The following is a 16,129-nucleotide window of genomic DNA, read 5'->3' as shown; positions in this document are numbered from 1 at the left end:
ACTTGAGTCTCAAAGGTCAGGGTATGATGTATTGGGGGGCTCTCTCTTGGAGCTATCAAGAAATTCCACCAATGGGGACGACCCACACAAAGATTTCAAAAATTCAGAAAATACATGATTCTACTGAATTGTTTGCGCCAGCCTCCACTCCGAATTTGGACTGGTCATCAGAAGACAAAAGTTAGCTTGGGAGCTCAGAAATATGCTCAATTGTTTTGAGAATTTTTGGAGCTAATGGCGGTGAGATATGAATTTTTTATTGGACCCCAATCCGCCCACTTTTTGGCAAGGTACACCTAGTCTCTTCTCACCTCCCTTACACATTCATCACCTACACACTTACTCATTCCTTTCTCACTCCATCAAACCTGCAAACTTCATGTCCTCTCTCACCCTCTCCACCTTTTCCCTCTCCTTCCATCTCCATTTGCTCTCATATCTACTCTACACCCATACCTCATCTCCATTTCTCTCCCTACTACTCCCATATTACTAAATTATTTTCCCAATCTCAAAAAATACATAAAAATTCAGCATGAATGTATCATATTAACCTCTGCAAATATGGGGTTTCCATCTACAAAAACCCCCATGTTCTTCACTTCAATCAACTTTTGTGGCATCGAATGCGAGAAGAAGGAGACCGGCGGTTAACTCAAAGATCTACACATGGGTGAATCCAAGCTTCTTCGAGCTTTCAACCACACAAAGGATCTTTCCAAATCTTTACTCCTCTCACTCAACCTCTCAGCCCTTCTCACCCATTTGTACATTGTACTAGTAACCTTTTATAGTGATTACTAACTACTAACCACTAACATATGTAAATAAGCACCGCTAACATATGTAAATAAGCACCCACTCTACTACTTTTTGAGTAGGCATTACTACAAGTTATTTGCTTAAACCTCTACATTACACTCTCCTCTCATCTTCAATAATTCTCTCACCTTGAGCCCACATCCAAGTGATTCAAGATATAAGAAGAGGCCCACTCTCATTCCAAAATAAAAAATCCATAATCTATGATTTCTTATAATAAAATTGATTAGGCTTAATCCTAATTGGGGCTTCTCAAACCTATAAATAGAGCCCCTCCATTCCTTGTGAGTAAGGGGGGATTACACACATTGTACACCACTCCCAACTCTAGTGTGTAAGGAGATAGTGGACTTGTGAGCTCTCTCTATACATCAATACCTTTGATTGCATAGAGAAGCTTGAAGCTAGTTATGTCATTGTGAGGGCTTGAGTGATGCCATACTCCCTATCATAATTGTATCTTGCCTTTGTGCATAAATAAGATTAGTAGTTTGGGTGCAATTGTGTACAAAATCTTAGACTCCTACATCTCCAAAGTTGATTTAGCAAAGCGGTCCGATGTTTAATTTAAGGTAAATTCGATCCTTGTATTTTGTGGTGTGATTTTATGCTTGGCGGCTTGAGGGCCTGTTTTTGATTTGTTGCCTTTCATTCCATGGTAAGAGGGTTGTATGGTGAGAGGGCTCTCGTAACCTTAAGACCATGCGTATACCAACAATAAAATCAAGCTTATATTGTCTCTCTAAGTTCTTCTCCAAGTTTGGTGTGCATCTATTTGTGTTATGCTAGTCTCCTCCACACACAATACTATATATTATGAGTGTTTGTTGAGGGTGTGTGTGCCTTTTGATTGATGTATATGGTTAGCTTGTATTGATTGGCTACAAGTAAAGATCTTTGGTGTCCTAGTTCACACACATAACTAGGTGGTGCCCCTTTCTTGTTGAGTGTGTGGTTTTGGGGTTCTTATGTTTGTGTTGCGTTATGCCCCAAGCCCATTGAGCAACACGGGAGACTTGAGGAGTGCTTAGAGGCTGCTCTTCTTGTTGCCTGCCCAGGACTGCCTCACTATCACATATCTAAACATTCTCATTATGAATGTCATCTGAAAGTGTTTCTACCCAAGAGAGTGTCCAAGTCAGAACACCCATGATATAACTCTCCTATTATATCATACCTTCCCTCTCTAAGAACCACATAACTATCACATATCTAAACATTCTCGTTATGAATGTCATCTGAAAGTGTTTCTACCAAGAGAGTGTCCAAGTCAGAACACCCATGATATAACTCTCCTATTATATCATATCCTCTACTAAATGCACAACTATGAAATTAGCTATATAGCAGGTTAATTCTTCCTAGGAATACATCTAAAACTACAAATTCAAGTTTTAATTCTCAAGGAAAACTTGGGTTGATATACCAAAGATAACATTTTCAGTATTGTCATAGGTATATCTTGATTAATCAAATGATCTCTTGCTAAACATGTGCAATGTTCCACCAGATTTGATGTATTCTCCCTTCGATGGATCCTCCCTTCTACTGTTTGATAGACTGAGAAACTTCAATTCCAAATTCAATCCACCACTGTGTTAAGGTAATCAAGATGCAAGAAAAATTTATCAACATTAACACTCTCTATTCGAACTAGATCACTAGAATTGGACTAATATAATCCCACTGGTAAATACCTCCCTACATTGCTTTGGAAACTAGACATAAAAGCTGATAACCTAAAACATTACCTTGTGTGAAGCATGGCAATTTGACTTTTTTGAAAATATTTACTCGCATGTGGCTTCAACAATGTAAAGAGAATGTGGGGGAGAGGGAGAGCTTCAAACCCTAGCAAGCAAACACACACACACAAGAGAGAGCAAGACACAAGAGAGAGATGGATAGTTGAATTTTCTTCTATCTTCTTCTTATCTACCCCTCAACCAACATAACATAAAGATAAGAGTACACACCATATGGGTTAGTACTCAACTACTATAACATATAAGGGTCGGTCCATAAGGTGAACCCGACTAAATGAGCTGGCGCTATAACTATGCTAGTCTCTAGTAATCTAAAAACGAATATCACACAGCCTATCATCCCACTGGTCATATATCACCCATAATCTCACAACCATGCCAGTGGTGTAGATGCGGAAGCTATCACCAAGGCAGGTCATCAATGTTTGCCATAGCACTAGTTGAGCTCAACTCCACACATTGCACTCCAAGTAAGCTCCTAAGCCTGTGGAGATTCTCTGTGCCCAATGCCTTCATGAAGATGTCATCCACCCGATCCTCTGTGCTGACATACACCAGATCTACATCTCATGCTAGAACTCTCTCACAAAATGACAATGCACCTTAATGTGCTTCATTCTGGTATGATATACTGGGTTACTGGCCAACTACATGCTGCTCATGTTGTCACAATATATGATAACTGCCCTATCCAGGGGCTCTCTCATGTCACCAAATAGCTTTTGAAACCAAGCTACCTCACAAGCTGCCATAGCAGCACCCCTGTACTCTGCCTCTGTACTTGACAAGGCAACTGTTGGCTACTTCTTGCTGCTCCAACTCACAACAGCACTCCCAAATGATAACATAAAACCACTGGTAGATCTCGTGTCTGTGCAATGCTACCAGCCCAATCAGCATTTGTGTACCCATGCAACTATATCTCTCTACCAACCTCATAGAAAAGTCCATAATCAACTATGGACTTTATGTACCTGAGGATCCGTTTAACCGCATCCAACTGTGGCTTCCTAGGGGCCTGCATAGACTGACTCACAAGTCGAATAGCATAGCCTTGGGGTCCTCCAAAAGCTCACCTGTATCTGTGAAAATCTTTGTGTTATGCTCCAATGGAACTGAAATAGGCTTACAGCCTGTCATACCAACTTGGACAACATGTCCAAGCCATACTACCTCTGCAATAGCAAAATGCCATGAGGTGATCTCACCACCTCTATGCCCAAGAAATACTACAGCTCACCCAAATCCTTCATCTCAAACTTCTCCTTCAAAAGCATCCTGACATCATGTATGTCTGTATCACTATCACCAGTGATAATCAAGTCATCCACATAAATGACTAAAAGCATGATCCCTCTATCTGTCTTTTTCACATATAGTGAGAAATCTACATTGGAGCCAAATGGAGCATTGTGCAAAACGATAAATTTATGATCGGTCTTAAGAGCAAGAGTATTCATGACCATCTCTTAGGCACTACCTACAAGACAAGGATGTAGAAGTCATCTGAACCAAAAGAGATAGAGAACACATCATCCAAAGCCTCATCATCGACCAAGGGTGCCCAACAAACACACTAGTTAGAGTCCTAGTCATCAAGGACATGTTGCCATATATATAGACAGTGATGTGTGTGAACACACTTAGGATCGCCGGGGTACTTTTTCCCTCTTTAAAAGGTTTTTTCCACCGGCTTGTATATATGCCCATCATTCTAGGGCTAACTTATCTTTTGTACATTGACACAATCTAATACATTGTGTGTTGTGTGCATTCTTGCTTCTTCTTCTCCAAGCTTTATGTGCTTTCCTGCAATCCTAATTCTAACAATTGGTATCAGAGCAGGCATCGGCTCCTAGGGCTACGCCGTCGGCACCCTCCGACTCACATTCTTAGATTGAGGTGAGCTTTCACGAGCGCTTGCAGGTCCCTTTTGGGCTCCGTTTTTGCATTGCAAGTTCTGCACAGGTGTTTTCGTCATTTTTTGCAAAAATTTTGACAGTGCAATTTTCTGCAAAACAGGCATACGTATTCTATTGTGGACCGTGCTACATAGCACGAGTTATTCTCTGTTCAGTCTTTGCTTTTCATTACAGGTAGCTTTTGCATCAGTTTCAGTCAGTGGCCATGGCTGATAACAGCAATGATGTATTTCGCATGTTGTATGCTGATGACAAATTAGATGGAGACAGCAACTACCCACTTTAGGCATACATGATGCAGCATGTTTTGGTTGCAAAAGGAGTGTGGAACATTGTGCAGGGTATGGATGTACGTCCAGGTTCTGTGGATGTAGGATTTGTTGAGGATGTTGCAGGTTCTAGCAGCTCTACTATTGCTGCTGTTTTACCCACTATTGAACAAGCTCGTTGGGATGGTAAAGATGCGCAGGCTCATGCCTTGATTGCACTTTCTGTCAAACGTAACATCACCCCACATATTCGTTCAGCTAAAACAGCAAAACAAGCTTGGGATATTCTAGCTGGTTCGTATGCAGGTCGTAATAACGAGGCAAAAATCTCTTACCTGCGTAAAGAGCTAGAATCGAAGATTATGCAAGAAGATGATGACATGAATGTTTTTCTTGCTGAGATTAAATATCTCAAGAAACAGTTGATTTCTGCAGGTGAGATTATTCCTTGTCATTCTCTTGTGCAGACTGTTCTTGATGCTTTACCTGAGTCATATCAGACTTTTGCTTCCACGTGGAGACTTGTTACTCAGGACAGACCTGATGTTGTCAAGTATGATACTTTAGTCAACAAGCTCTTGCAAGAAGCGCAGTCCAGGTAACAAAACAGGGCTAGGCAGCGTGCAGTTGATCAGGCATTTGTTGCTGCCCAGAAGAAGTGGTAAGGCAGCCCCTTCCACTGTTTCTTCTCCTATTAGTAGGTTTGCAACTTCTTCTCCTTTCACAGGTAGCAACAATAGGTCTGAGAAGGATCTTGATAAAGGCAAGAAAAAAATGAGGTGCAACTATTATAAGGCAATTGATCATGTCATTAAGAATTGCCCTAAGCTAAAGGCTAAAGAGGCAAAGAAGAAAGAGTCAAATGCAACCACAATAGTGGATGCTTCTACAAATGCAGATTCTACAAATGTTGTGCAGGATACAGAATGGGCGTTTAGCGTGTATTGCCAGTATGACCCATCTGTACATGATGCATGTTTGGCAGTTTCTGTTGACTCTGATGTTTGGTATTTTGACAGTGGTGCTACAAAGCACATTACCTCGCATCGTGATATGTTCACTTGTCTTGAGGCTGTCCCTAATGGGAATACTGTCACATGTGCCAATAATGCTTCTTACCCAGTGAAGGGCATTGGTACAATTATGCTTACTGCTGCAAATGGCAGCGCTTTCATGCGATGAGCTCAAGCAAGTGAAAGTTAAGAGGCCTAAGTGGTCCATATGGTTAACCAATTCACCAACGAGTGACATTGCCCTTGTCCACAAAACATGAAGCTATCGAAATCCTCACAGGTTCCCAAGATGAGTACAACCTCATATTGAGCAAAGAAACCTTGATAGATGAGGCACCTGCCAAAATTCATCAAATGCAAACCCTTGCATCGGATGATAGCCCATCGGAAGGGTGGGACCAAAGAAAGCTAGGCATGCTTTTCTCATGGGCTGCAAACCTTGGCACATTCCCAATCTCTCATCTCTCATGGATACCCTTACCTTAGATAATACCCCATTGGAAGGGTGGGACCAAAGAAAGCTGGACATGCTTCTCTCGTGGGCTACAAACCTTGACACATGCCAAAATTCATCAAATGTAGACTTGCCTCGGATGATACCCCATTACAAGGGTGGGACCAAAGGAAACTAGACATGCTTCTCTCATAAGGCTATAGACCTCGGCACATTACCACAACCATATGAGTAGATCTTCCATGGATCCTATATTTGCTTCTATTCAACATCTTTTTATCGGATCTTATTTCCACCACCACCTCCCACACCATTTTAGCCCGCATCAATGTTACACATCAACCCACCCTCATCACCCTATTCTTAACTCAGCCATGATAAACCATAAAACCCTCGAAAGTTTCACCTTTTGCGAGCTTTGCAGCATGCCCAATGATCAATACAACGTGCTAGAGCATCTTGTGACTATATCATATAGTCTACTCTTACTTTAACCAAGCCCCCGCCATTGGCCAAGCCACCATTCATACAATCCATGTGGCTTATCCCCCACTATAGGACATCTCGGTGCATGAGGCACAAGAGGCCTTTGCTTTTTTCAAAAGCTATACACCTCAAGCCAAGGAGGATGACCTTGACAAGTTTCTCACAAGGAACCCAAGGCGAGCACAAGTCTTATGGTGAAGAAGCCCTGTAATAAGAAGCTGATCAATCCCCCTTATCGATGGACAATTTAGACAACAAAGAAAACCCCCTAGCCAACCACTCCCCAATTGACCCAACTTCACCTTCAACTCCCACCCATAACCCTTCCGTTAAGCAATCTGTAACTTGTCCCATGGATGGCCCTTCCTCTGTGACCGCTCAACCCATAAGCCTCAACCCTCTCCAATTGACCCAACTTCAACTTCAACTCCCACCCATAACCCTTTCGTTAAGCAATCTGTAACCTGTTCCATGGATGGCCCTTCCTCGTCACCGCTCAACCCATAAGCCTCAACCTTCTCAACCAACTAAACCCCCTCATTAACCGCATCCATGAGCCCTCCATTCTGAAAGAATGTGCACAAGCAGAAGCAAATAAACATGAGAGAAAGATTGCAAGAAAGAACAAGAACTTTATTAGCTTGAGGTTACAGAGTACAAGAGCCAGCAACTAGGGCAATGTAAGATGATTGAATGAATAAAAGAGAGCAACTCTTATATACTTGTGCATGAACCAGGTTGGTTGTAGAAACGGGCCGACATGACCTCCACGATAACATAATAAGATGCAATATTTTAACACCCCCTCTGCATCTTGAAGTGTGCAAAAAAGTCGGAATAAAATTGATGACGAAGGTGCGACCATGGACACCTCAGCATGGCCAGTACTGAGTACACCTTGGAAAATGCACATGTCCAAATTTAATATAAGAGAGCTTTTGAAAGGCCCCTTTCTCGCCCACAAGCCGTTTCTGGAAGACAGCATGTGGGGGAACGTCCTTAGGATCAAAGCAAGACACCAGTCATGTTCTCTCCAGTTTGTAAGGCCTTGGGAGAGCTGGGGTTATCACTAGACGGGTTTGTGTCAGTGTCCTGTGACTTGTCTTTGACTTTCTTTTAAGACTTTCCCTTGTCCTTGGCTTTGCCTTTGTCCTTTGACTGACAATCCTTTGACAGGTGGCCTTTCTTCCCACACTTGTAACACCGATTCCGAACTTTCTTCTGCACCGTTTGCGAGTGCCTGATCAAGTCCAATAGACAATGAAACTTTCAACTTCCCCTATGAAACTAGGATGGATTCCTCTTCCAAGAGTACACAGATCATCAAACTCGAGGGAACGTATTGCGATCTGAACCTGCAAAGCTTGGGAAACCATGTCATAATTTGCAAGCCTGATGAGGTGAGCAGCTAATTGAGAGGAGGTCAAGGCAATACCCATTGCCACTAATTGGTCATGAATTACCTTAACCTTCATCTCACAAACGACTGCATGGAAGTCCTTGCTGTAAACTCCAGAGAAAAGAGCTGACCCAATAGGTTGACAGACCGCATTGTAGAGTCCCGTGCATATGGATCTGTCAGCTCTCCAAACAAAAGCAACACAATCCAATGTTTGCACGGCGAGGGAGACTTCGGGTGAGATGGCTCATACAAGTGCAGAGTGAGCTTTTGAGTCTTGATTCTCCCTAATTGAAAGTTCTGCGAGAAAGGCATCCTCCTAGCCGTGAGTCCACTTCTTAGAGCTGTTAGGGCGTTCGAGCTTTCGTTCATGGCCCTGAACAATCTCCCAATGTCCCTTGTGTGTGAACCAGACCTTCATCTGTAGCTTCCAGTGATCATAGTTTGAACCATTGAGCTTGTCCTCCTTGTTTGTGCAAGGGGGGACCATGTCTGCCTCAAAGAAGTTGTCTCAAACAACCTCTGTAGCTAAGCAATCCATGTGCTCTCTCAAGCACCTTTCCACAAGATCCAACTACAGACTAGTAGCCCCCTCTGAAGATGCAAGCTGAACAGCAAGCAAAAGAAACCGCCAAGAACCTCCTACCGGAAGGGGGAGGGGATCTTGGAGGGAGAAGAAATGATGTCACTTATTGCAAAAACATCCTTTAAAAACCTACCACAAAATTGATGCCCTTACTAAATTTACAACGAGAACTCCTCCACTTGCCTCTGTAGAAAATAACACAGCTTGGGGGCTAGCCAACAGCAGTAGGAGGGCTTGTAGATCAAAAAACACAATGAAGAAAATGCAACCACTTGAAATATCTACAGCCAGGAGAATCTAGGGAAGCAACAAACGCAAGACATAGTTGAAGGAGAGAGACAAAGAGCAGATTTTTGAGCAACAACCGAAGGCTAAGCATATGATACCATGAAAGAATGTGCACAAGCAGAAGCAAATAAACATGAGAGAGAAAGATTGCAAGCAAGAACAAGAGCTTTATTCGCTTGAGGTTACAGAGTACAAGAGCCAGGCAATTGGGCAATGTAAGATGAATGAATGAATAAAAGAGAGCGACTCTTATATTCTTGTGCATGAACCAAGTCGACTGTAGAAACAAGCCGATAGGAACTCCACGACAGCATAATAAGATGCAATATTTTAACACATTCTCATAACATTCCATGAGGGATCGGACTCAATGGGGAATCGCACGCCACAATAGCATACTACGAAGCTAGTGAGAAGATGGGACCCAAGGGTGTCCTTGCTTGTCCATGAACGTCAGCTCATATCACCACCAACCGTACAAGATCTCAAGCAACTTCCATACTCACTTGGATATACCCCTTTTGACACGGTCGAAATCCGTGTCATGACCGGACACATGGATTCTCTATTTGCACAGTGGATAATCGACCAACCATGGCACTTTGTTGACCTTGACTTCCTAGTTGTCGTGCAGGTCACATAAGAGTGGCGAGAATACATGGATGCACCTAGAGAAATCTGCATTGATCCCAAGTTCATGCTAATCGAAAGGAAGTGGCCTTGGCACAAGTACCTACAATTGGAAGAAACTTTCGAACTTTCATTGGTGGACGGTGCCCAAAAATCTTCCTTAACCCTCCTCCAAATTCCTTCTAAATATCAGCATGCAATGCCCCCCTTCTCTCTCACTCACACACACAAAGAGACTAACTATATCATATAGTCTACTCTTACTTTATCCAAGCCCCCGCCATTGGCCAAGCCACCATTCATACAATCCATGTGGCTTATCCCCCACTATAGGACATCTCGGTGCATGAGACACAAGAGGCCTTTGCTTTTTTCAAAAGCTATACACCTCAAGCCAAGGAGGATGACCTCGACAAGTTTCTCACAAGGAACCCAAGGTGAGCACGAGTCTTCTGGTGAAGAAGCCCTGTAAGCTGATCAATCCCCCTTATCGATGGACAATTTAGACAACAAAGAAAACTGCCTAGAGAAAAACCCAACCACTCTCCAATTGACCCAACTTCACCTTCAACTCCCACCCATAACCCTTCCATTAAGCAATCTGTAACTTATCCCATGGATGGCCCTTCCTCTATCACCGCTCAACCCATAAGCCTCAACCCTCTCCAATTGACCCAACTTCAACTTCAACTCCCACCCCCATAACCCTTTCGTTAAGCAATCTGTAACCTGTCCTATGGATGGCCCTTCCTTTGTCACCGCTCAACCCATAAGCCTCAACCTTCTCAACCAACTAAGTGCACAAGCGGAAGCAAATAAACATGAGAGAGAAGGATTGCAAGCAAGAACAAGAGCTTTATTAGCTTGAGGTTACAGAGTACAAGAGCCAACAACTAGGGCAATGTAAGATGATTGAATGAATAAAAGAGAGCAACTCTTATATACTTGTGCATGAACCAGGTCAGCTGTAGAAACAGGCCGACATGACCTCCACGACAGCATAATAAGATGCAATATTTTAACATCCCCTATGCATCTTGAAGTGTGCAAAAAAGTCGAAAGAAAATTGATGACGAAGATGCGACCATGGACACCTCAGCATGGCCAGTACTGAGTACACCTCGAAAAATGCACATGTCTTGATTTAATATAAGAGCTTTTGAAAGGCCCCTTTCCCGCCCACAAGTCGTTTCTGGAAGACAACATGCGAGGGAACGCCCTTAGGATCAGAGCAAGACACCAGTCATGTTCTCTCCAATCTGTAAGGCCTTGGGAGAGCTGGGGTTTTCACTAGACGAGTCTGTGTCAGAGTCTTGTGACTTGTCTTTGCCCTTCTTTTAAGACTTGCCCTTGTCCTTGGCTTTGCCTTTGTCCTTTGACTGATAATCCTTTGACAGGTGGCCTTTCTTCCCACACTTGTAACACCAGCTTCGAACTTTCTTCTGCACCGTTCTGCACCGTAGCGAGTGCCTAATCAAGTCCAATAGACAATGAAACTTTCAACTTCCCCTGTGAAACTAGGACCAAGAAGCTTGAGGAGGAGGTGAGCAGCTAATTGAGAAGAGGTCAGTGTAGTACCCATTGCCACTAATTGGTCATGGATTACCTTAACCTTCATCACAAACAACTGCATGGAAGTCCTTGCTGTAAACTCCAGAGACAAGAGCTGACCCAATAGGTTGACAAACCGCATTGTAGAGTCCCGTGCAATCAGCTTTCTTCAAACAGAAGCAGCACAATCCAATGTTTGCATGGCGGGGGAGACCTCGGGTGAGATGGCTCGTACAAGTGCAGAGTGAGCTTTTGAGTCTTGATTCTCCCTAGTTGAAAGTTCTGCGAGAAAGGCATCCTCCTGGTCCTAAGTCCACTTCTTAGAGCTGGTAGGGCGTTCGAGCTTTCGTTCATGGCCCTGAACAATCTCCCAAAGTCCCTTGTGTGTGAACCAAACCTTCATCTGTAGCTTCCAGTGATCATAGTTTGAACCATTGAGCTTGTCCTCCTTGTTTGTGCGGGGGGGGGAGGGGGGGGGGATCCATGTTTGCCTCAAAGAAGCTATCTCAAACAACCTCTGTAGCTAAGCAATCCACGTGCTCTCTCAAGCACCTTTCCACAAGATCCAACTAGGGACTAGTAGCCCCCTCTGAAGATGCAGGCTGGACAGCAAGCAAAAGAAACCACCGAGAACCTCCTACCGGAAGGGGGAGAGAATCTTGGTGAGGGGAGAAATAATGTCACTTGTCAGGCAAAAACATCCTTCAAAAACCTGCCACAAAATTGATGCCCTTACTAAATTTACAGCAAAAATTCCTCCACTTGCCTCTATAGAAAAAAACACAGCTTGGGGGCTGGCCAACAACAGTAAGAGGACTTGTAAATCAAAAGACACAACTAATGAAGAAAATGCAGCCACTATTGAAGTATCTACAGCCAGGAGAATCTAGGGAAGCCACAAACGCAAGGCATAGTTGAAGAAGGAGAGAGACACAGAGCAGATTTTTGTGCAACAATCGAAGCCTAAGCGTATGATACCATGAAAGAATGTGCACAAACATAAGTAAATAAACATGAGAGAAAGATTGCAAGCAAGAACAAGAGCTTTATTAGCTTGAGGTTACAGAGTACAAGAGCCAGCAAATAGGGCAATGTAAGATGATTGAATGAATAAAAGAGAGCAACTCTTATATACTTGTGCATGAACCAAGTCGGCTGTCATTAGGGGAAGGTTGAGGTCTATAGGGACCCTTTAAGCTGCCATATTATGATTTTAATGACTTTTTGTTAAAACGTTAAGTTTCTTTGACTTTAGATACCTTCTTGTTCTTCAAACGGCTAGAAGTTTGAATTTCAAAGTTTCCCGCCAAAATTGAATTTAAAATCGAGCGAGCAAAACTATATCATGTGACATATCTATGGAAAGAGCTCGACGAGTAGATTCTGGATCTGTAATCTCTGACAAATTTTGAGCTCATATATAGAAGTTATGGACGTCCGAAATTTCAAAAACTTCCCCTCCACTTTTTGAAAATGAAAAGTACAAAAAGGCATCTTCTAGAGAATCTTTTGACCACCTTTAATCACCCAACATTTTTGTATACATGGCATCACACGATTGGCTCTTTTCCTTAATAACCTTTTAATCACATGGCATCTTAAAGGGCCCCTATAGACCTCAACCTTCCCCTAATGACAGGACCTCCATGACAGCATAATAAGATGCACATTCTTATAACATTCCATGAGGGATCAAACTCAATGGGAAATCGCCCACCACAATAGCATACTACGAAGCTAGTGAGAAGAAGATGGGACCCAAGGGTGTCCTTGCTTGTCCATGAACTGTACAAGATCTCGAACAACTTCCATACTCACTTGGATATACCCCTTTTGACACGGTCCAAATCCATGTCATGACCGGACACATGGATTTCATATTTGCACAATGGATAATCGACCAACCGTGGCACTTTGTTGACCTTGACTTCCTAGTTGTCGCGCAGGTCACATAAGAGTGGCGAGAATACATGGATGCACCTAGAGAAATCTGCATTGATCCCAAGTTCATGCTAATCAAAAGGAAGTGGCCTTGGCACAAGTACTTACAATTGGAAGAAACTTCCGAACTTTCATTGGTGGACGGTGCCCAAAAATCTTCCTTAACCCTCCTCCAAATTCCTTCTAAATATCAGCATCTCTCTCACTCACACAAACAAAGAGACTAACTTAACTGGAGTGACATCTTATGCCAGACTTGTCATGTTACATATTGCTGATTCTGGCTGTTTTGTGACCCCACTTAAATAACATATGTTCCTTCTCTTCAGCATGGTAGTTCATGGAAGCACACCACAATTCGGTCTAGATTATGGGTCCTCACAATTAAGCCACAGTTAAATATGCAATACCTCTAGTAAACAAAAGAAAGCTTTGCAGAAATGTCATTCAAGAGGATGAGAACTTCTGTAGCAGGTACATAGGTTAAGCTGCAAGATCCATGTGAACCACAGATGCAACACAAGCCATGCAGATCAACAATTGATTGAGATCTAAAAATACAAGCCTTGCTTCCAAAAGTTAAAACCACAAATTATTCAATATACATTTATAGTAGTATAATTAATATAAAACTTGACTTAGCTTGCAATCATCATGAAGTATACCCTTTACTTACACACCATATCTCCATCCACTCCGAAATTCACCCCCGCCATTGAGCTTATCCAGCTCAACCAACCATCGAGGACCTAACAGCTCAACAATTTTTGAATTGGCTAAACTTCCAGCCTTCACAGCTCTGAAGCCAGGAATTGCCTCTACTAAAGCAATTGTAGTTGCTACCGCCTCTTCATCGTCACCAGCAACAAAGGTATGATGCGGCTTCTCCACATTAGGGAGCTCTTCAAGAAGTTTCTGCACAAAAGAAGGTGATAATTATGCCAGGTACAACGTTTTATCTAGGCGACATAAACTGCACACTCTCATTTCATGAAGATGATATCGTAATGAGGATGATAATGATGGCCTGATTGATGGATTATATAATGATGATGATGATGTCAGTTTGATGGATTATATAATGATGATGTCAGTTTGATGGATGCCTGTAGTCGAGAATCCATGCTGAGTGTGAGAAAGTTGTGCACTCCACTCATGTCATCAATAAACAAATATTGATAACTACACGCCAGTTCTAACAGTAGACACTTAAGTTGCATTGGCCTAAACATTAATCTAAATGATTAACACCAAACAGGCTGATCACATTTACATGAATGGTGTGACAATGCTGAAGACGATGACGACACCAACACCGACACTGACACCAAGGACAAGGAGGAGGATGTGGATGAGGGGAATGATGGTGATGATCAGGACAACAAAGTTGATGATGCATTTAGCACAATTATGCATGGTAATGGACCTCTACATATAGCAAAGTCATGCAACATAAAAAAAAGAAATTCAGCTAGCTAAATTTTGAGAGAGAGAGAGAGAGAGAGAGGCCCCTAAAACAGCCATTATCAAGACAGGCTTTACCTATGCTAGAAACAAGGAAAAAGAATTCTAACCAAAAAAAAAACATCATGAGCACAGAAACCTCTCAATTGACCATCATACCCAAAAGGTGAATCCTAGATTAGATTAATGCAATTTCTTGTTTTTTTTCAACAGGAAAAAATTGGAATGCAAGCCGGAAACTTACCCAGAAAGTGGACTTGAAAGCCGTGGTCCATCTGGCTGGAACTCCTAGGGCCTTTTGGTTAAGCAAAACAGAGGAGGTTTGGCCCCATTGGGTCTCATCAAAGAAGTACATGACATTCGTGACATCGATGATGATTTTGTTCTCGAGGTGTGGAGCTAGGGATCGCAGGAGAGCCTCACGGTCTTGAAGGGGCCCCTGTAAAATGTTAATCTTAGGGTTGGTGTAGAAGACTAGTTAGGGTTAGGGTTTTAAGAACTAGGGCTAATCCAAATACTCAGAAACATGGCATGAACTGAGCTTACACTTGGGCTCCACACGATGACGTTGGCCCATGCAGCCGCTTCTGCGTTGGAGCCGCCTTTGACGTGGGCGGCAGAGGGCGATGCCTGGGCGATAAGCTTGGAGGCATCGAGGCCCTTGGCGGCGTCCCTCGAGCCCACGAAGACAGATATCCCAGCGTCCGCCAGGAGCCCAGCCAGCGGCCTGCCGACACGCCCCGTGCCCGGTATGAAAGCCACCTTCAACAGCGCTATGTCCACCGCAGCCGCCGCCATGGCTCACTCAAGAACATGAGTGCTTCCCGGCGGACAGCCGAATCCAGCCGCCATTCCAGATGTTGGAACTTACACACCATTAAAAGAAATATTTTCCAGATGTTGGAACTTACACGCAAAGGTCGCCATTAAAAGAATTTTGTAGATGTTGGAACTTACACCCGAAGCCTGAAGGTTCTCTATATTTTTCCAACTGGTCCTCTTGGCCTCCCTTCGAGGGTTCTGGTGATGTTCGAACTTACACCCAAAGGTTCTCTATATTTTTCCAACTGGTCCTCTCGGCGGCCTCCCTTCGCGTGTCCCATGCCTCTATGGAATTCTGGCCTTGCCTCTTTCGACCCGCAGATGATCTCCTCACAATCAACCTAATTAATTACTTTAAAAACGTTTGCCCCCCATATTTAAATGTGTTTTGAATATTATTTAAAGGACTTGATTGCATATCTATGCCTTCTTTTGAAGCTGCTAGTGTTTATAATATATGCATTATAAAGTGGCACTCCTAGCCTTGGTAGATTTTTTTTTCAATAAAGGCATTTTTATTATTGAAGAAAATTGAGACAAGTTACAAAAGTCGCGGGCTGACATCAAATAGCGGTCAAGGCCATTTTCAGGCCGAGACTTCTCTCACTATCCTAGGCAATCAACAACGAGCAATGACCCTCTGGGTCTCTATCCTAGGCTCTAGAGATATTGGAGCTTCAGCACATAGCTTAGATCCACGTTTACAAGATATTCTC

The 16,129-nt window shown here is 43.0% G+C and overlaps 1 protein-coding gene across 1 annotated transcript; it reads right to left on the bottom strand.

Annotated features, from left to right (window-relative positions):
• Positions 1-13,543: 13,543 nt before the first annotated feature.
• On the bottom strand, positions 13,544-15,552 carry LOC147607634 (uncharacterized). The gene is made up of 3 exons (XM_086790613.1): positions 15,138-15,552; positions 14,836-15,030; positions 13,544-14,042 (listed from the first exon to the last, which is right to left on the bottom strand). The coding sequence occupies exons 1-3, from the start codon at positions 15,387-15,389 to the stop codon at positions 13,800-13,802; spliced, it is 690 nt and encodes a 229-aa protein (XP_086646739.1). The 5' UTR covers positions 15,390-15,552; the 3' UTR covers positions 13,544-13,799.
• Positions 15,553-16,129: the final 577 nt, after the last annotated feature.

This window comes from Cibotium barometz, chromosome 55 (genome assembly GCF_041138505.1).
Source record: "Cibotium barometz isolate CiBa-2024 chromosome 55, ASM4113850v1, whole genome shotgun sequence".
Classification (NCBI taxonomy): domain Eukaryota; kingdom Viridiplantae; phylum Streptophyta; class Polypodiopsida; order Cyatheales; family Cibotiaceae; genus Cibotium; species Cibotium barometz.
The sequence above is the reverse complement of the archived record's forward strand: the minus strand, read 5'-3'. Positions and strand labels throughout refer to the sequence as shown.